Here is a 20,771-nt window from a genome sequence, read left to right on the forward strand (position 1 = left end):
AGCCCCTGAGATCTAATCAGAGGGCTTAATATCCCCCACAGCGAGGAGACCTTGGCCCCTCAGCCCCCTCAGCCCTGACACCCCTGACGCCCAACCCGGCTCAGCGCTCTGTTCAGCTCTGCTTTGGCTCCACGGCCAACAAACTCCACAAAGTTCTCTCTCTCTCTCTGTCGTTCTCTCTCTATCCCTCCTTTATTTTCTCTCATTCTCAGCAGGGAGAGACACAATGGCCAGCCACTGATCCTGTTTGGATGTGATTTTGGATTATTTCTTTCCCGTTTCTCTATGTCCTCATTTTAACCCTCTAGGAGGACATGCCTCGTTTCCTCCTTTAAATGGGCATGACAATGGCATATTTCATATGTGACTCTTGCTGCCAAATACCAATACAATGTCCCCTCATTGGCCGTTTCAGCTTATCCCTTTATGACATGTTGCATGCTAATTTGGTGATGAAGACAAAGAAAGAGTCTTTATTTTAACTCTTACAACTAATTAAATGGCTACCACAGTTTATATTAGCAAACACTGCATTTTCCAATCATCTTTAGTAATCATAAATGTAACCCAAACCTGTAAAAATGTAAAAACTGAATTATATGAATTAGCTAAAAAGTTGTTGAGCTTCCATTTACATCTTTGCATTAAATAATATAATAAGTCCATTTAGTATTTATTGTTCTTATATACAGTAGACTTGTTAGTGCCATTAGTGCATTTTAGGCTCGGGCACTTAAATCAGCTGTCATTATCCACTTGCATCTGAATGAATGCAGAGCTATAAATTGATAAATGCATAGTTGATTAAATGTGTCTCATACTGGAACTGGACCAGATATGCATGTAAACAGCTCGCATCAGCTAGCTTGACATCTCAGTTGTGTTTGGCCCTATTGTACAGTATTTGAAGGCCCCCCAAGTCTCAAATCCATTTTTATTTTTGCTGTATTGACGTTTTCCTCTGCTAGCCAAAGACATAATGAAGGCTTCCTGCAGCTGCTGTGACCTGCTTCTGTACAGTGTATGCAGACAAAACACAACTAAAGAAAAAAGCTATTGTTTATCTACACATTTTGTCTTTCAGAGCATGTATTCCCCACAAAGAAAATTGTCATCGTTTTTGGAGCATAACAGAGGCTCAAATGTGCATGATAGCCGAGGCCTTAACCGTGAGCGGCAATGTTTTGTAGCAGACTGTAAAACCAGCCACCTATCTGCAATTATGTTTGTCTTCATATTGTTGTGGTCATTAGTTTCTGAAATGGACCATGGAGTTGTTGTTTGTTCATTAGAGGAGGTTTGTTCATTTCTGGTTAACATGCTGCCATGTTCCAGAGACAGCTGTCACCCAGGGCATTAGCAGTCTGAAAGCATCACCACAGTGTGTCTGCTTTGAATCTAAACTTTTATTTCCCAGGTCAGGAGTGTGACATTCAATGAAGCTGAGTGTGTCTCAAGTGTACGCAGCTCAATAATTAATAACCACTCTCCCAGGTGAGCTCAAATTGGGACACGTTAATGTTGCAGAGCCCCGCCACAGGGCTGCAGCGACCCCAAAGCCATCTCCGACAGACACCTCACCTTTTGTGGCTGTGCGTTTTTTCTCCCTCTCCTTGTGGCCCCACGGTGCATGCATTAGAAGAAAAGTTATTTTGAGCTGTAAGAAATTCAAATGAAGCCCCCACATGCTAACTTTTCCAGAGCATCCAGACCTTTGAGATTAGACAGCCATCCTTAAAGCACAAGGGTCTGGGATAACAAACGGCATGTTTGAAGTGCTCCTTGGAGAATGCAGACCCACACACGCACACACACACACACACACACACACACACACACACACGCACGCACGCACGCACACACACACACACACACACACACACACACACACACACACGGACACACACAAATGCAAGACACAAGACCCACACAATTGCCTCCCCCTTAGCTTTCTAGCGTGGACTATGGTTTAATTAAAGCACAAATGTATGGTATATGTTTTAAGTGCCAGCGAGTTGTGTGTTTATATGATGGTGAATGTAGTCTAAGTCTGCATGAATAAGTAGTGCAACACCATGAATATTTATATTGTCAATATAATTAGCGATGTAGACTAATGGAGGCCATGTTTTGCACTTGAAGCCATGCCAATTTTTTGTGGTTGTTTATTTTCTGGCTTGTTGTCCCCACAGTAGTGCTAAATAAAGAGCATCATTATTCCCAAAACATTATGCATCCGCTAGCTCTAGTGCCATGAGTAGGACCACTCTAGCTTCACTGTTAATATCTAAATTGTTCTCTTGTCTTTTGTTTTCAATTATATAGCAACATACATACAATGTTTTCTTTCTATTGTTGATAGTGCATTTATTTGTTTGTAATTAAGTAATTTTCCTTGCCATTTGACATAGTCTGTCTCCAATTTTTATTTAGGCAGATGCAAATATGATGTTGCCTTTGATCCCTTAATGCAGGCAAGGCTCTACTCTAGTTTACCACAGTCAACAATAGGAAGCAAAGAGTATGGGCATCTTACAGGGACATTTTTTGAAATTTACAGCACTTGTAAAGTCATGCACTAACGTTCATAAATGTCTTCTCCTCTGTCCCTGTGTCTCCGTCCCTTGTACGGGTGCAGTATTTGTCCAGGCCAATAAGCTCCAGCAGCACATCTTCTCTGCACACGGCCAGGAGGATAAGATCTACGACTGCTCGCAGTGCCCACAGAAGTTCTTCTTCCAGACAGAGTTACAGGTGAGCCTTGGGCTGGCGTAGCAAAAGAGCCACCAGCAGAAGCTACGACTGCTAATCACACATGACAGCTTAACAAACACTAAACACCGCTCACTGCACTCGGGCTATGCCCTCCATCCCGGCTGGGATGAGAGACTCAGAAGGAATTATTTCAGTCCGTTTCCAAAACTCATTTGTGATGTGCAGATATGATTTGATTTGCTTATTAGACCAGCAGAGCACTAAAATATCTGGAATTAGAGGATTAGTGGAATGTTCGTTTTTGAAGAGGTAATTACATACAGTGCAGAGGCAAAAACACAGTTGAGTCAATACGCCTGCATCTCCCCTCCTAATCACAGAGGAGGCCTCATGGCTAAATATGAGCTTTGTCCTCTGGGAGACCGTATCTGCCCTTCAACAAAGTTAGTAGTTGGACTTATGAACTTGCAACGTTAGAGAGATAATCCATTTTCTAGCAATCTTTTTCTCTGGTCCTTGGAGAACCTGAAAAAATGAAACAGACCTTATTATATTGTTTCACTGCGGTGGTGTTTTCAAACAGTACTGTTTTGTTTGGGGGATTCTTTACTATACACATGGCACACTTCTCATATCCAGATCTTTTTGTATTACCTTTTGAAACTGAATGATTAAAATATAAGTAGTCTATAACCATCAGGTTCAGTCCAATCAATGGAATTATTCTTAATTTGCCTTAATGCGCAGAAAAAAAACCACAAGCTTCTGACTTCATCCTCCAAGCGCATCTATCTGAAACTTGGATTAGCCACACTATGTATTAGTGGGTTGCCAGAGGAAGTATCCAGGGCTTGGCCGCCCATTGATCGGCAACAGTTTTCATATTGAGATTCAGGTTGTTAACACAGAGGCATGTGTCTGCCAGGAGGAAGGTGAATGTGATCATTATCTGCTGGTCATTTGAGCATCGCAACCATGAATAAAACAAGTCCTGATCCACCTAGATGCAAATCCACCACAAAGAAGGTTATTTAACAAGCCTAGTGCTCCACCAAACTGCTTACATCGAGTCTTTTCATTCATGCCGAGGCCTCCTGTTTATCGCATTTTCATCTCTCATTGGTACAAGTGTTCTCTATATAGCAAGGGTTGCTGCCGGTACCTGTAAACAATCTCAAATAACCTGGGGATATTTTCCTACTTTTTTTGTTTGACATTTTTTGGAATGAAGTGATCTCCACCTCCCGGAGGTGTTGTTTCATGCATGATTATATTGTTTTACACACTGTGTGAAAAGACAAGAGTAGAACATGAAAGACCTATGGCACTTTGTTGTGAAACAGGGGGTTCTGAAAGGAGAGCAGGAATGAGCTCGGGGGATAAGACGATCATTACACTCAACCTGTGCCATGCTCTAAAGGCAGTCCCATGTGACTGCATGCACACACTCTCTCAAATACCTATGTGGCTCATATGGATGCGTTACTGTTTCTTATCACATTCATACAGAAAAATACACAACAGTAGTTTATTTATACTGTGACCAACTCAAAGCTTTTTTCATAGATCCTTCTTTATCTTAAGATGCAACTTCTGAACTTTGTAATGGTGGATGTTACATTTGCCTTTTTTCAGTGTCTATAGTTTAGTTTAGACTTTAACAAACAGGATTTGCAGGTTTCAGGTTGGAGTCTTGTTTTTAATTGTTGTTTGTTTGGGGTTGCCATTTCCCATGCATCACACTTCAAAATGTCTCACTGAGACGGGGCCGTCGTTTGTCAGTCTGTGTGAAGTGGAGCTGTCTTCCAGCAGCGAGAGAAGTGGAAGCTCTCTCTCTCTTTGCCAGGTCTTGAGTTTGGAGTTTCTCCCTGACACTCTGGCCCACTCACAGGCTGCCTGGGCTCCTCATCTCTCACAGTAGTCGGAGGGGTCAAAGGGCCAGTGCAAGCTGGGAGAAGGAGCAGCGAGAGGGAGAGCTGCCACGGCAGGTAAAGAGAAGCAGGAACGATATTTTATTAATTTGCTGCTGAGATCCTGAAACAGACCAAAGGCTGTGACAGGTATCCAGTGCACCGCTCCACATCCTCCCCCACCGCCTCCCCCCGTGAACTCTACCCTGCGAGGGGCTAGCCAATTTTCGCCAGCCTGTCGAGATGGATGATGGGAGAGCATCCGTCTAATCAGCCCTCCTAGGACCCCCCGCCCAGCCGCCCCCCTCAGACTGGCCAGATTGACTGACTCCTGGGCCTGTGTGCCCCAGAATCCAGATTCCAAAGGAGAATAATATCTTTTGCTCTCCCTCTCCCTCTTTCTTTCACAGGCAAAAAAATAAGCACTGAGATGCATAGACCACCATTCCCCTCAAAACTCTCCAGAGGACTCCCCTCCACCATCACACACACTCACACAGCCTCCACCCTGTGCATCCCTCTGCCCATTAAAATATGAAGCAAAGTCTAGATATTTCATGAGGTGCTGATGGGGAGGGCAAGCAGGCTGGCAGTGCAGCACTCTCTCTGACCCTCAACTACTGGCCACCCCTTGAGCAACTATAGGAGACATGGCTTCACTACATCCTCTCTCCCAAATAAGACCCACTGCCCTGTCATTTTAAAAGCAGCTGCAGCCTTATGAGAAAAACAATGTCCCTGGGTTCTAGCAAAGGCCACATTGCAATGTGCAACTTGATAATAAACTTCCTTTTCCCTTTGCGTTGGCTTCAGACACAGTAGCTTTTCACAATGCGAATGGAACTGAGCCACTGACAATGCTGCTAGGCTGGATTAATTAGCCAGATTCATTAACTGATGTATGTGCCGTATATTAGCCACAGCTTAAATCTGACATTTCTCTAAGTGCAGTTCATTTGTGAAGAAACACACAAGCTCAGCTCCTCCAGCGATGCGGTGTACTGCAGGGCTGCAATCGGATTCTTCTCTCTCCCAATGGTCCCAATTCCTCCAAAGACAAGGCAATGAGATTGAAGTTACACAACAGTGAAGATGACATTTTCTGCGTGAGATTCCCTTGGTCCTTTTAAGCTGGGCTGTCTTTTTTCCCCTCCATCCTCCAATTTCATTATCATTCCTCGGAAGTGACACGAGATTGTAAGTCATGTGTTAAGTCGCGCTGCGATCGACGGAGGAGTGGAAGGAGGACTGGGGTACTGTATGACTTCTCCCTCTCCTCAGACGCCCGCAGGACATGTACCTTAATTGGAGTGTCTTTTAAAAGGATTCCTTCAAAGACAATCCAAAGCTCCCTGGCCTTAATGAGTGCTGAAAGTGACAAGAGCACATCTGCATCATGTTCTACTTCCCCACACAAATGAGATTCTTCGCTCCCCGTGTGATAGCCATTATTGCTAAGCTGTGACCAATTCCACTGTTTTAATTAAGCATATTTATAGGCTTCACGGTCACTAGATGTAAACAGCTACGCGTCGCATAATGTCCGTCTAAAACCGAAAATAGGGAGAAAAATGAGAGATGGACAGTCGCAGAGAAAGGAGGGAGTAGGGGGGGTAGAGTGCATGAAACGGGTTAAATGTATCCAAAGTGTGTATCCAGTGTGCTGCATTTTTATATTATAATGCATGGAATAACTAAAGTTGATTCTATGAATTATAGCTCTTCAAAACAATATTTTAGGCCTTTCTTTTCCCCCCTTACTTTTCATTTCAAATTTTAAGAATGACACTTTTCAGCATTAAGCACAGAGACCTAATTCCCCAGAAGTTTTTCTTTCCTTTATCTTTTTTATGAATTTTAGAATATGCCCCCAAAAACACCCCAACTGCCCCGAGTCCCAAAAGTGTCGCACAAAAGCAAAGCTTCATGTGTTTGTCCCTAAGTGGCTCTCAAACACCCCATTTTCTCTGAATATCTTGATCTGCCAAATATGACAGCTCTTCACGCTTTTGAAAGTTGTATATGTATTTTCTTTCTTTTATATGACAACTTGTTTTCTTCTTCATCACCCCAGGTGCTCAGAATTCTGTCACCATTTCAAGAAGTTGCACTACAAAATAAAAGAACAATGAATTAGAAAAAAACACAGCAGCTTGTGAGGCACCATCATTAATATTTAAGCTTATTTATAATTATGTACAACACTGTACACACACTGTAAATAGGGACATAAACACCCTTAGATGACTAGTGATGTATCACAATAGTGGTGTTCTAGTTTTGTAGGTGGATCAGAATAAGACAGCATGACAGACCTAATGATCCTGGGAGGATATTCTCTTTCTCAGTGTGTGTGTGTGTGTGTGTGTGTGTGTGTGTGTGTGTGTGTGTGTGTGTGTGTGTGTGTGTGTGTGTGTGTGTGTGTGTGTGTGTGTGTGTGTGTGTACATCTATGTATTTGTCTTTGTGTCTGTCTCTCCCAGGGTCTGATATGTGCATGCAAACACATTGTCTGGAGGGAGACATGACAAAAACTCCCAGAAGCCTTTGAGCTGTTCTTTTTTTCTTTTTCCTGTGTTGCGCCACTGGGGAAAGTTAAATCCAAACAAAGAGGAGACGCTTGGTGTACTGTGCTAGAATCCATCACCGGATCTCTTCCTCAAACATGTCTCCTTTACTTTTCTTAGTTGACTTTTTCAACAACTTTGATAAATGCCATTATAAGCGCTTCTCACAGGTTTAATCTACTGCCTGTAGTGATTTGGTTTTCAAGTGTCTATTACGCTGTTGATGTTAACAAAATGCAGCAGAGGCCAAAATAAACAGCATTAGAACAGTTATTCCCTCTCGAATTTACTATTCACACAACGCACCACCAAAGCAATTTAACTCTTCAGTTTTAGAAAAGGATGCTGAGTGACACTGGTCAATTAAAAGCTCATTTTCTGTTTCGCTCCTCCATTTCGTTGGGAAAACATGAGAGTGCAGGATCGACTCTCGCCTTCCCATAGAAGTGCGGAAATGCACTAGCAAATTTAGTCCTCAACATTTTCCGCGTTTGTGAAGTGGCATATCTAGCAGCACAGGAGAGGGAGGGGGGCCAGACACTCTGTAGCATCCCTAGTCAAAGTCTGTCCCTGACTGAAGTGGTTAAATGTGAGAGTAATTGTGTTTTGTTTCTGGGACTGACATGTGGAACCCCATGGACCCCATCTCCCTCCCAGTGACAGGCAGAGATCCTCCCCCCTCGCTCTGTCTAATTAGAGGATGTAGCCCAGGGCTCATGTCCCAGGAAGACCCATCCCCCTCCCAAGATGGCTCCCCTAAGAAAGCCCTTAATTGGGTTCTTTAGTCATAGTCTTCATTTTGGCTGGAAAGGCATCTGTGTGTTGCTATCACCTCAGAATACAGTTTGTATCGCTCTCTTGTGTTATTTTTTTCTACCTCTCTTTTTTTTCTCCCTCTCGCCGGCCCTCTCTCTATTGCTTTCCCTCTCTCCTTCTCCCCGTCTCCCACTCTCTCCTCAGTTAATGAGGCCCCATAATAACACAGCAGTTGTGCAGTTGTTTTGCTACCTCAGTCAAACAGCGGGATCACTGCATAGTGTGTTTCTAGTACCATTCACTTGTCTACTTAGACAGGGTAATGAGTATCATTTGGAGCTACAAAGCACCAGCCCACAAAAAGGGTGGTCCGTCATCTCCGATTACACCTCGAAAGCATTTGGTTGGGGTAGTTAGCCATCTAATCAAAGGATTTCAAGCATTATGGATTTATTAGATATTTTTACAAGCGTTCAGCGTGAATATCTCTATAGGTAAAATGACACATATGGAAGACATTAAGATCCATTGCTGTTGTCAACTCCTAGCCTAGTGCTGTTACTGTACGACCATGACTCCCCGGGCACCTCACTTCAAACAAGACAGTCTGTTACCAAGGAGACCAGGCCGGTTGTGGCACAACAGTGTTTGGGGTCAACCCTCCCTACGGCCTGATAAGTGATGACTGTGGAGAATGCCAACTGCTGTATTATTTATTTATTTGATTGTGTTCTTCATTGGCTAAACTAGCCAGCAGTAAGCACGGCCTGAGGTCAAAGCAGGAAAGGATTACTCCCTCAGTGGACTGGTCAACAGTAGGGAATGCACAAAGGGAGGACTGAGTCAATACTGGACCGAGTTCAACACACCATTAAAGATCAAGGCAGAATACAGCACTCTGGTCTTTCTCCACAGCAGTTTTGAACGATAACAAAACACTTCACACGGTGGCAGAACTTTCACAAAATTACCCAAGCCACAATGGGGTCGTTACTGACCATTCTTTAGCTTTAAATCATTACACGAACATGAATTTTGCTTAAACATCCAAGTGATTCCATTGTTTAAAGTCACCCTGCAGTCTGGAGCCTCAAAGAAAGACCACAGGTTCTTTGTTTTAGTATCATTTGATGGCGTCCTCTTATGCGGTAATTAAATTCCTAAGTGATGACTACGGGTATGCACAAGTCTCAGTGGCTTAGTGCACACTCCCCGTGCTCCAGATGCAGCTATGCAGATGTATGCATGTAAGCCATGCAGGGTAGGAGAGAAACTCGGCACAGACTGATAAGACTTTTAATCAGAGCTTAGAGGGGGATGTTTACAGTTTTGACGGTTCCTTCAAATTTCTGATTATAGATAAACCAAATAAGACACTTTAGCCGCAGGGGTTATGAATGTGTTTCACTCTTCTAATTAAATAGTTTCTTTAACGAGTAATCTTTACTGTAACTAAGACTTACTTGACTCACAATAGCAAATCTATGCTTTACAGTTGGACTAGCATGTCAACTGTCAGAAATAAATGTCTTGATTCCTTTAATAATACTAACTTCTGTAAAATGTGAATTCTTTTTTACATTTTGTTACAAGTTTTCTTTTTGTCAGACATGTACAACTACAATATTTGTAGATAATACCCCCCAAACTGTGTTATGATCTGTTCTATAGTTGCACTTCTTCCTGCTTGGCTTTTTATACCTTTTTATACCGTTTTTTACCCTGTACTCATTAAAAAAAATAATTATAGGTTAATTACATTTGGCTTTGTTTTTTTGATTGTTTTTTTTTTTTTAACTATTTTTACATAATACTGGCATACACAGAACTTGTCATTCAAACAATGTAATTACAGCAATTTCCACTGTATTAGTTAACAGCCTTGTAAAGATGAATGAATTTATTTGTACTTTTATTACGTTTTAGTTCTACTACTAAAAATCATTAGTAAACATATGTTACTTGAAAGTTTATAAATTAAAATATTAGACTCTACTTATCAAAATTATAGTACAAATTCAAACTTATAACTATGTTTTTTTCTTTATAACAGTATAGTGTTAAGAAGAATGTTTTCAATAAATTCATTCCAGTTAAACAGAAAGGATGACAATGCATTGCATATGTTGTAATTTCCAATGTATGCCCCCCCCCCCCCCGGTCTCGGTCATGGTGCAACAATAAATGTAGATAAACATGAACACTAAATCAACCATACAAAACTAAAATCAAGATAACATAAATGCACACCCAAAACATTAACAGAACATTATTAAAACACACTTTAACTGGGACAGAAACCATTCAGAACATATATATTTTTCCCATGAGCCTTTGCACCGCTTTTAGCAGAACAGTCAAATGACCCTGCCCCTCCCATACAGAAACGTAACATCCTTAGTTATCTTTACTTAATATGATCTGTGCACTGCATACTTAAGATGATTATTACAAACAACTATTGTTATTAGTAATGCCTATGGTTTGTAACAAAACATGAAAGAACAAGTAGTGACCCCTAGCTTACAAGTTTAATTACAACTAAATGTGGGTTTACAGTGAAGTTGTTAAAATTTAACGATACAGCACTTAGAATTTGAGGGATACATAATGCGACAAATTCTGTTCAATTCAGTGGTCAGCTCTACACTTGTGTAAAGTGCTTTGTTTGTTATAGAAGCCTTGAAAAGGCCATGGCTTAAAAAGTCGTTACTGCTCACTCAGCTCTCTAATCGCTCGATACACGCTGGATAACACCAGGTAGAAGAGCAGACGCAATGTACTTAACATGTGAGCTGCAGGTATTAACATTATGCTAATCAAACATTGTTGCGATTAAGCTTTACATCTTCTCTCTGTGATGTTGGACATTGTGAAGATTGTCTTTAATACAGCGAGATCAGATGAAAGAGAGACTGTGTCTGCTAGTTCGCTGGACTTCCTTTGCAGAGCTGATGTAAGAGATGCACCTCTGTTGCCTCACTGGAGACCGGGTGCTATCGATGGAGGCCAGAGCAATGGGGAACGACACAAAGAATGATTAGTTAATAAATCAACTCCCCAGCCTACTTGCTCTTTCTCGCTCTCTGCGCTTCCCCAATCGTTCCCCATTTTTTCTCACCCTCTCCCTCTCTGCGGCAATGTTAAATTCCTAAGACATGTTGCACCTGTTTGCATGGGTACACAAGACCCCTGCCGGATGTTCCCCCTCCTCTCCTACTACCCCTGAGGGCGTTGCAGTAGGGTGATGTAATCAGATGAAAGTGGTGGTTTTAACGGTGGTACAGAGCCGTTGAGGAGGAAGAGGCTCGCTCCGAGCCAATGCAGCCAGTCTTCATAAGGGAGAAGCGGGTGCGCTTTATTGATCAGAGCAAAATTTAATTTAGTGGAGAATTGACTGCTATGGTTTACCTGAAGACTGCTGGTAACTGGGCCCTGCAGCAGGCCTGTGTGGCCAGCAGGTGGTTGAAAGGATCGAGGAGGAGATTAAGGGTTGCATAGAAGGGAAGGAAATGGATGATAAGAGGAATGGCAGAGTTTCAGGGGGAATAGGATGGCATCGAAGGAGGCCGTTAGGATGAGAGTTAAAAGGCTTAATGGAGGGCATCTAATCCTAAATTGCAGTGATTCTGGTGTGACACCATTAGTGACATCCTCCTTACCGGGGCAGTGGATATTTTGGTCATTTTCTTGCACACATCTAGTTTGACATTTATGGTTGGGTACTATAAGTATTTAACTTATACAGTGTTGGTGCAGAGGTACCTGACGAACTTGACAAGGATGAAAATTGGGAAGTGATTTTCCCCCCTCCCTCCCTCCCTCCCTCCCTCCCTTCCACCTTCCATACTCATACACAGAACAGTTTATAGCTACTCTGCAGAGTTCAGTATCCACAAGATAAAGGTATCAGTTTCATTTTCTTTTAACATTTTTTCCCCCTCTTTTCCTCTATTTCCCTTTAGTCTGCATGGCTGCCACAGCCACTGAAGTCGTTTAACACCGTCCTTGAGAAAGCCCTCGGTGAGAAAACTCCTGGCATGTTTAAGGAAAAGGTAGAATGCAGTGTGTGTCAGACAGAGCTGGGACATGCAGAGGGGGGAGCCATTCCCCAGAGAGGTTATTTTCCCCTCTAATAGCTGTTACGAGCCCTACATTATATCCAAGGAGCTACGTTCCTTTGGGGTCCACAGACACACACACACACACACACACACACACACACACCTAGATGCACCGGCACACTCACGCAAAGGCATGCACACTCAGTTGTGCAAAATTTTTCGCTCTCTGTTTCTCTCTCTTCCACACACACACACACACACACAGTCCTAGCCGCTTTGCTCTCCTCGTGTCAATATCCTGCCATTTGAAGTCACGTACTGCAGGGGCTTCTGGGAGTCGCCAAGGAGCCAGGCTGACGGGTAATGGGCCGCATTCATTAATAAGGTTGCTGTGCTCCTGTCCCTCCTCAGCAACGCCAAGGATGTCTTCACCGGGGGGGTAGGGGGTTGGTGGAGTGTGAGGAGGGGGAGGAGGTGAGGTGAGGCAAGAGAGAGAGAGAGAGAGAGAGAGCGAGAGAGCGTCCCGTGGGGAGTCTCCTCCCAGACTCACTTAAAGGAGCTTTATTTCAGCAAGAGAGACGAGAGGGAAAAAGAGGAGCTGTCCGGGGCCGCCTCTTTAAAAAAGGGAGAGCAGGGCCCAAGCGAGCCACGCTAACCCTTACAGGGGTCACACTCCTGCTCCCCATCAAACAGCTTATTACCCCACCTGTCGGGAAGTAATCGCCCTAGCTGAAAGGAAAGCTGTTGAGGTGTTTAAATGCTTTATATGGAGGCAGCTGAAAGGGTAAAGAGGGAAGGAATGAATGCAAGGGGGGCTAATAGTCGTCTCCGAGCGCTGCCCGAAGGACTCTGCACCAACAGGACTGAAGGTGACTGCTGTGGTAAACCTTCTCACTGAGGTTGCACTAATCATTTTAGATTGTCTCCTCCTTACCGTTTTATTTTAAAACTAGAAAATGTCATTTCACATCCATGTTCACTCATATCTGTGCAGAACAAAATGTATGTGTGCACTCACTGAGGTGTGTGTGTTTTTGTGCATGCATGCGTGCTGATGACTCTGTGACAGGTGTGTCTAGTCCATGCCAGTTTAGAGAGTCCAAGGCCGTGTTTTAAACAGAGCGCAGCAAGTGGGGCATGTAGTTTGCATTAAAGGGATTAGCAGTCACTTCAAAAGATGACCTGGATTCAGCCCACCAGGGACACCAGTTACACACCCCCTGGTCCACACTCCCTTTAAAGAACCTGGCACAGCTGCCCCACTACAACCACTCTCAACGGTCTGTGTGTGTGCCTGCATAAATTTGGGAGATACAGCAAAACAGAATGATCTCATCAGCTTGTTATTCTGTCATAGTGAATTGTGCACCGTTACATATTTATTTAGTGTGGAGTATCAAATCGTTGGCGGCCTCACCTGCACATAAAGTATTTCTCAACTTCTCTTTTCTGCACTGTACATTTGAAGCAAATTCAAAACATGTAGGCACTGGATAGGAGGATATTGTGTCAGGTGTGTCAGTGCCTTGTTATGGATTTGTTTCCATGGACACAGTCTTTGATCAGGAGGCAGGATTTCTGAGGAATGGCATGTTATCTGTCAGTGGTCTTGTGCCTTTGTGTTAACCACGACTTAACTATGCTTAATCCCAAAGCCCACACAGGCTGAACTCCCGTGCAAGTTAATTGGAGCTGGATAATGAAAGCCTAATAATGACAATGTTCAAATGTCAAGATAATCAAAAGAGTTGTCAATTATAACATTACGTGTTATGATTGCATTATGATTACAACAATTCATTTCAAGGTTTAGAACAGTAGAATGGAAGATGAATAATGTACACTGTCCTTTTAATGAAAAGGAAGGAAAATGAAAGACACATTTGTTGTATGTGATCATAATGTTTCCCCTGTTTCTTTTTGTGTCCTTGCAGAACCACGCGTTGACTCAGCACAGCAGCTAATGTGGCAAAGATCAGCGCCGTGGCCAAGAACAAGGATCACATGACGCAGAGAATAATGTCTGACCGCCAATTACCGTCAGTGCAGTTTCCCACTGACTGTCTTGCACTGAACTTTCGATTCAGTTTCACCACAAGGAATCATGCCACAGCAAGAAAAAAGAAAAGCAAAGCAAAGAAAATAAAAGAAAGAGGGGGAAAGAACATAAAAGAACCCTCTCCGTTCTTTACTAACCATTATTTCAAAAATAAAGAAAAAGCCAACTTGTTTGTACATAGGACTCTTCATGTGTTGCTTAACTACAGCTATATTGCAATCTTATGCAGTATTTGCCAATGTACAGTTCAAAATGTTTGTCCAAAAAAAGAGAAGAGGAAAAAAATATATTAATGACATTGTCAATCAGACCACATGGGACTCAACCCAGTTGTGTAAAGGAGAAACAGGGTGCCACTGAGAGCGTAGGAAGCTGTAGGAACCAGCAAGTGTTGTCAGGAGGACTCTTTTCATCAGCACCACTCTTACTGCGCAGTATGTCACTCTGTGTCCTCACATGGTCAATCATTATGGGGTAGAAAAGCTTGATTCACCAGCATAAGCTGAGATCTTGTCTGTGTGTCCGTCGTAACATGGCTGCCAGAGGACCAGCTGGGAACGGCGGTGCGACTAATCTGCACTGCCTGTGCTGTAGTTCAGATGAGAGGCAAAAAAAGGGGAAAGAAAGAAAGAAAAACAACACAGAGAAGAGAAAAACAGGACAGGATGCTGATATATGCAAACGCAGTGACACAGATTTGGAAAAGGCTAGTTCCTCTGGTTGGCTCGTGAACAGAGGCGTGAAGCTCCCATGTGGCTCTCAGAGCATGGGGAAATCTCCAGCCCACTGACTTAACCTGTACATTTCTGTTGTCAATGTTTACTGCTCGTTGAAGCCTGGAGATTACTGGAATTTTTTTTATCTTTATGTTTTGTTATCCATACTTATTTTTTCGCAACGGGGGAGTAAATCCATTTGGATTTGGGGTCATGAAGACTGAACATAATTTCAGTCTGTTTTGGGGATATACCGTAGTTACAAAACTCCATCCCTGGCTCTCCTGGAGAGTGCCCAAATACTCCTCTTGTTTCTTTGCAGTGTACCATTGCTCTCTGCTCAAGCTGGAAGCCACTGTGGCATCATACAAAACTTTAAACCATTCTGTTATGTAAATGTTTTGCATTCATTGAACCTGAGATGCACTTTTGTATAAAACTTTAATGTTTTGACATTTTGATTGAGAATTGTTCGTACACAGTTTACAGGAAATCACCATCTCCTGCAGCAAAAGGACAGTTATCTCTGATGTTATTAAAATGTATTGTACAAATATGGAGTTCTGTATTTGGCAGACCTCGTTTTTTTGTGTTGCACATGTGATGGAAATATTAAAAACTGTATGAGAAAATGGCTTCTTTGTCCCTTCATTATCTATCTAAAATACTTGTGTAGCAGTGTATTAATGTGTGCATGTGTGTGAACACAATAAACCCATCAGACAAGACCTATGACAGCAAAACCACGATCATCATCAAAATCTTCAACTGCTTTGTTTTTTTCATTGTATCAAATTGCATCCTATTTTTCCTCACTCCCTCGTGGCTCTCGCTAACAAACATCTGAGCATCTTAAGGGAGGTCTGTGTTATTAATGACTCCATTACCCATCACCCTGTGCGGTCCCATTCTACACACCCTTGCGCTTGGTCTATTTAGGGAGCATCCAGCACTCCGGGAGACCGACGAAAAGATTCTTCTGCTTTTGCCGGGTGGGACAAAACCCATGCAACAACATCTGTCTGTCCTGGCAAATGATTCATCAATGGTGACACGCAAGCGGCATAACATTTGTTGAAGCTTTCAGTTTTGTTTTGAAAAGGCTCAGCGCTGCAGCTCATTGTAACTAGGTTACACTGTGAGTAATAAATGACTGTGAACTCATGCTTTATTTTAAAGTGGCTATATGTAACTTTCAGTGTGTTTTAATTCTAGCGAAAAAAAAAAAGAAAAAAAAATTAAAATGGGGGATGTAATTTAATGTAGGCTCCTGGCGTACAACCCATAGACTGTTTATACAGTCATTGGTACAATCACATCGCACATTGTAAAGGTTTTTTATGAATGAAATAGACATATTACATACCTGAGGGCCAATTCGGGGTCAGTTTTGAATCATTTACAATCCCGTAATTGTCTCCATCTGTTAAAAGCCCGACCGAGTGTGAGTCGGTTTTCACCCGTCGTCTGTCACTTTCCCTTTAAGCTTTTAGTTGTTCTTTGTTTAATTTCTTTTTTTTTGTGCCCCAGTATCAGCCATAACTACAACAGATAACTTCTAAAATCAAATTAAAATACAATTAGGCCTGTACTGTATAAATAAATCTCATGCTACCTTTTACCTGGCTGCATAGGCTTTTCCGGTGTTACAAAGAAATCTGTGACCCATCAGAATGTGTGACTGTAGAGCCGGTCTACCTGCCGTAAATCATTTTGTGATTTTGCGAGAAAAATCTGACCTGGGCAAAGACATTAATAAAAAGTGTATAAAAATAGTGTTCTTTTCACTGTTAGTCTCGTTTGCTGTTACAGTTCATTTGTGATCATTAGATTAAAAAATTACACAGTTTCAGAAACATTATAAAGTTACATATTGTAATGTATTTGGTTATAGACTTTATACATAAAACACTGCATAATACCATATATTGTATGCATATTCAAACAGAAATAAGAATACAAATCACAATAATATTCCTCTATTGTCTATTATGTGCAGAACACATATAAAGCCATATAAATATTGCCCATCTTGATAATAATATTAAAGTAGTTATACATAGTGTACAGTTTTTTACAATACGTTGAGGTTTCTAAAGCTTGTCGTATTCAATTTTTTTTTATTTTAAGCATAACATCAAATGTTGTCTGTCATCTATTAGCTTTTATTACATTGCTATAATGAGGATCAGATGAAGAATGGACTTCAGTGGCAGACTTCTACAATGGAGACACAACCCCTTGTCCGAAGCAGAGATGGTACAGCCCAACATTAACTGTCATACTGAATGCAAGCTGGGCATCCATTAAACAACTTTGCTAGCATCTCCCCGTGCCAGGCACTTTTAATAAGCTTCAAGGGCATTTGAACGGGTCCAGAACTTTGCTTTGCCAGAGATGGACTGGCCCACATCATCCATTACATTAAATTGGGTGGCGGCCTCCAGCTCATATTTATGATTTAATTAAATTCACTTGTGAGGCATATCAGAACCACTACGGCCTCCCTTTTTAACGCCAGTCTAAGCAGCAAAACACACACACACACACACAGCTACACACGTGAGTGCATACACAAGCGATATGTTTCTGACACTCGCCCAAGTGTGAGACTTTGTGGGCGCTTTGGCAGGGGCGTTCTCAGGGGTTCATTTAAAGCAATATAATTACACAGCCCCCAAGTATTCTTCCATCAGAAAGCAGCAGAATGGATTGCTTATTCAGAGATAACTTAGCTTGGCTGATCCTCTGCGGTGTCGTCGCCTGAACATAACCTCATTGCAAGTGGCACTCAGTGCTGCTAAGAGTCTGGCCAGTCCTTGGTGAAACTGGGCAGTCGGACCAGATGTTTGGGAGTAGCTGTAATGCCATTGTTCCACTCCAGGATGTGTGTGAATTGGCATTTTGGTTGTTTTTTTCATTTGACAGCATAATACCCATAGTCCCCTAGAGAAAAACTGGCAGTCTGTGTTAAGACTTTATTAAAGAATTATGAGATCCTACTGAACCTGTGCAGTATGTTGCTATTCAGGAGACTGAGAATGTGCCACTTTATCCAGTATAAGCAACCTGCACAAATGTAGGTACAGTATGCATCCAATGTTTGTCCCTTGTGTTCCAGTGTCCTTGCTATTACTTTTCTTTGGTGCAAAATTTAGTTTGGTGAAAACTCCACATTGTTAGGCTGCGCATTCCTCCCACTGAAGGAGACCTCAGAGACCTCTTATGGCATTCAATATGTGCGCCCAAGCGTGAGATCCAGATCCATTTGGCCGGGAGATCCACTGGGAGTGTCTGGGGTAACCCAATCTCTCAAACCGGCACTCCACATCCAGAGAGCCATCTTTTCACTTCAGCACTGTGTCAGCAAAATGGACGCCTCAACCTCAGTATGTAACCCTGCCACAGTGTTTATGAATCAAACACAAGGGCCTTTGCTATTGTCTTTCGTTTATATCTTGTGTAATTGTGTATACACCCTGTTTCTGTGTCTTTCAAATGCAATTGTAGTAATGAAAATGACAGTAAAAAAAAAAAAAAAACTGCTGTGAAAGCTATATCTCAAATAGTCCTCCTCAGAGTAAAGTTACTTTGCAGACTTCTCTTATGTATAGATGGCAAAGACAGTTCTGAGGTAATAATTAAAATAAAAGTGCCTGGAGCTGTGAATATCACCTTCAGAGGATGTACACCTTCATCCGACACTTCAAGCTGCAAAACTAGAAAATGTAAATAAATGTATGTAAAAATAAAACATTTATTCTGAGTTGATTTATGTAGGGAATATTTTTTATCCCTCTATACATTTTCTAAACTGCTTATCCTGTTCAGGGTCACAGGGGACTTGAGCCTATCCCAGCACACATTGGACAAGAAGCAGGGCACACTTTGGATGAGTCGTCAGTCTATCACCGAACTAACACACATATAGACAAACAAACACATTCACACTCGTCCCTCCTCTGTAGCCCCTCATAATGATCCCCCCTGTCTCCTAAACTAGGAGAGCTGAAGGTGAGAATCCCCCTCCAGTCATCTCCCTCTGCCTCACCAGGACAACACTTGAAATAGACAAGGCACTAGATCAGGGGTGGCGAACCTGTGGCTCTTGAGCCGTATGCGGCTCTTTGCCTGCTCCTGTGAGGCTCTTACTGTGTGGCTGGGGGCTGTGTCATTGGTTGATTGTAGTTTTTAACTTTTCTGAAACATACAGTATTTCAGATAAGTAAAAAAAAAAAACACATTTGAATACATCTGCCAATACTGCCAATACATTTGCCAATTATTTTAAAATGGAAAATAATGCAGCAGAGTTTTGAGGACAGATTCTGCAACCTGAGGAAAAACAGCGGCCACAGATCACCTTCCTCGTTAACCCTTTCACTGCTGAATCCGATTGTTTGAAAGCCCCTTTAGTGACAAATGAGTGAGAGAGTTGCTTCGAGTGGCCACAACCGAGTTCAAGCAAGACCTGAAAAGGACTGTGGATAACAAAGACTGTCAGGTTTCTCACTGAGTCAATCTAAGTGAGAAAAAAAACTATGAAAACTGCTATGTATTATGACTGTCATCAGATCTGGAAGACACTGTTGCTGTTGTAGTGTGGACGTGCATGTGTTGTGTGGCTTTTTGCTATGGTGCGTTTTTTTTTGTGGCTCTTTATACCTAACTGGTTGGCCACCCCTGCACTAGATTGTTCTTTGTGTGTGGATGGGATGGGGGAGGATTTCAAAAATGTATTAAACACAGAGCAATAAAATATAGACCAGGTGGGGTCAAATTCACTGCAACTCTCCAGGCTGTGCAGCCAATGTGGCCGGTGTGATGATATGAGGACAAGAAAAGTCTAACAAGAGTAGAGGGAAGGGGGGAAAAAAGTATCAATAATGCAGCGTACACTGTATACAGCTGACAGTAAAAATGGAAAACACACTGTCTGAGAGAGAGGAGGGTACACCGAATTCTGGGCTAAGTCCCTTGTATCTACGTGGCAAAACATGAATTCATTGGTTAAATGATTTGGGTTCCTTGTGGCTGCTGAAACCAGTTCAAGTGTTTCAGCATAAATTTTTGTGAGTGAAAGAAAAAAAAGACAACACAGATTTTTCTAAGATTTAGTGCTTTCAGTGTCTTTAGAAATCTCTGTACATGTACTATTAACACTGATGTGAAATAATCTTTGCTCACTGCCACGAGTTTACTTAATGAACACGGCAGATAAACACTGGTGTGTGTTGCACAAAATGTGGAGAATGATGCCAAAGTCGAAAACAAAAAGGGATTTATTTTTCATTTGATGTTTGTTAATGTTTATTGTATTTATTGTTTGTGTATCTGGAATGTCAGATTAACACATAATTTCAGTTTCACATTTATTTTGCTTGTTTTTGGTGATGAAGTGAGGCTCCATAATGGAGCCCCTCTGGAAAATAATTGCCTCATTCTCCCAGTGCACTAATATGCCGAATTAGTTGACTTTACTAGAAGTTAGCGTGGAAACCTGTTGCCTTTACACAAGGTGAAACTTAACAGGTCAAGTTGTATTAACAGAGAGGTAAGTTGATGCAGTAGACAAATCAAGTTTACATTAGTAGTCATTACTAAAAATCATTAGCAAACATAAAAAAAATGTTTATGTTGTCTAAAATAAGCATGTTAAGTTAAAGCTTTAGTGCATCACTTTTTGATATTAATGAACGTCCGTTACATTCAAACCATTGCTCTCTCTGTATTTCTCAGTATGGCTATGTTCAGAAAATGGTGTCGTCCAGTGAGTTTTGCGTGCAGAAAAATCGAGTGAAGATAATTACCTCTTCTGAAGAGTTTTTTTAATCCTCCGTGTCCTCCATGTAGGCCTACCAGTAACTGCGTCATTACTTAGAATTCTTCATGTGGAGACAGAAACTACGCACTATAGCTTTTAACATGCAAAGAAACGTAACAAACATCAAACACTTGGCTACTTTACATTACTAACTAATTATT

General features: G+C 42.0%; 1 protein-coding gene across 8 annotated transcripts in view; it reads left to right on the plus strand.

Annotated features, from left to right (window-relative positions):
- The window catches only part of LOC116046048 (zinc finger protein 521), a 91,216-nt gene extending 75,802 nt beyond the window's left edge, over positions 1-15,414 (plus strand). For all 8 annotated transcript variants that reach the window (XM_031294184.2, XM_031294183.2, XM_031294177.2 and 5 more), the window contains 2 exons: positions 2,639-2,754; positions 13,946-15,414. In XM_031294184.2, the coding sequence (XP_031150044.1) occupies positions 2,639-2,754; positions 13,946-13,975 (146 nt within the window). In that variant the 3' untranslated portion in view covers positions 13,976-15,414. The remainder of the gene's footprint in view (positions 1-2,638; positions 2,755-13,945) is intronic.
- Positions 15,415-20,771: the final 5,357 nt, after the last annotated feature.

Source organism: Sander lucioperca, chromosome 9 (genome assembly GCF_008315115.2).
Source record: "Sander lucioperca isolate FBNREF2018 chromosome 9, SLUC_FBN_1.2, whole genome shotgun sequence".
Lineage (NCBI taxonomy): Eukaryota > Metazoa > Chordata > Actinopteri > Perciformes > Percidae > Sander > Sander lucioperca.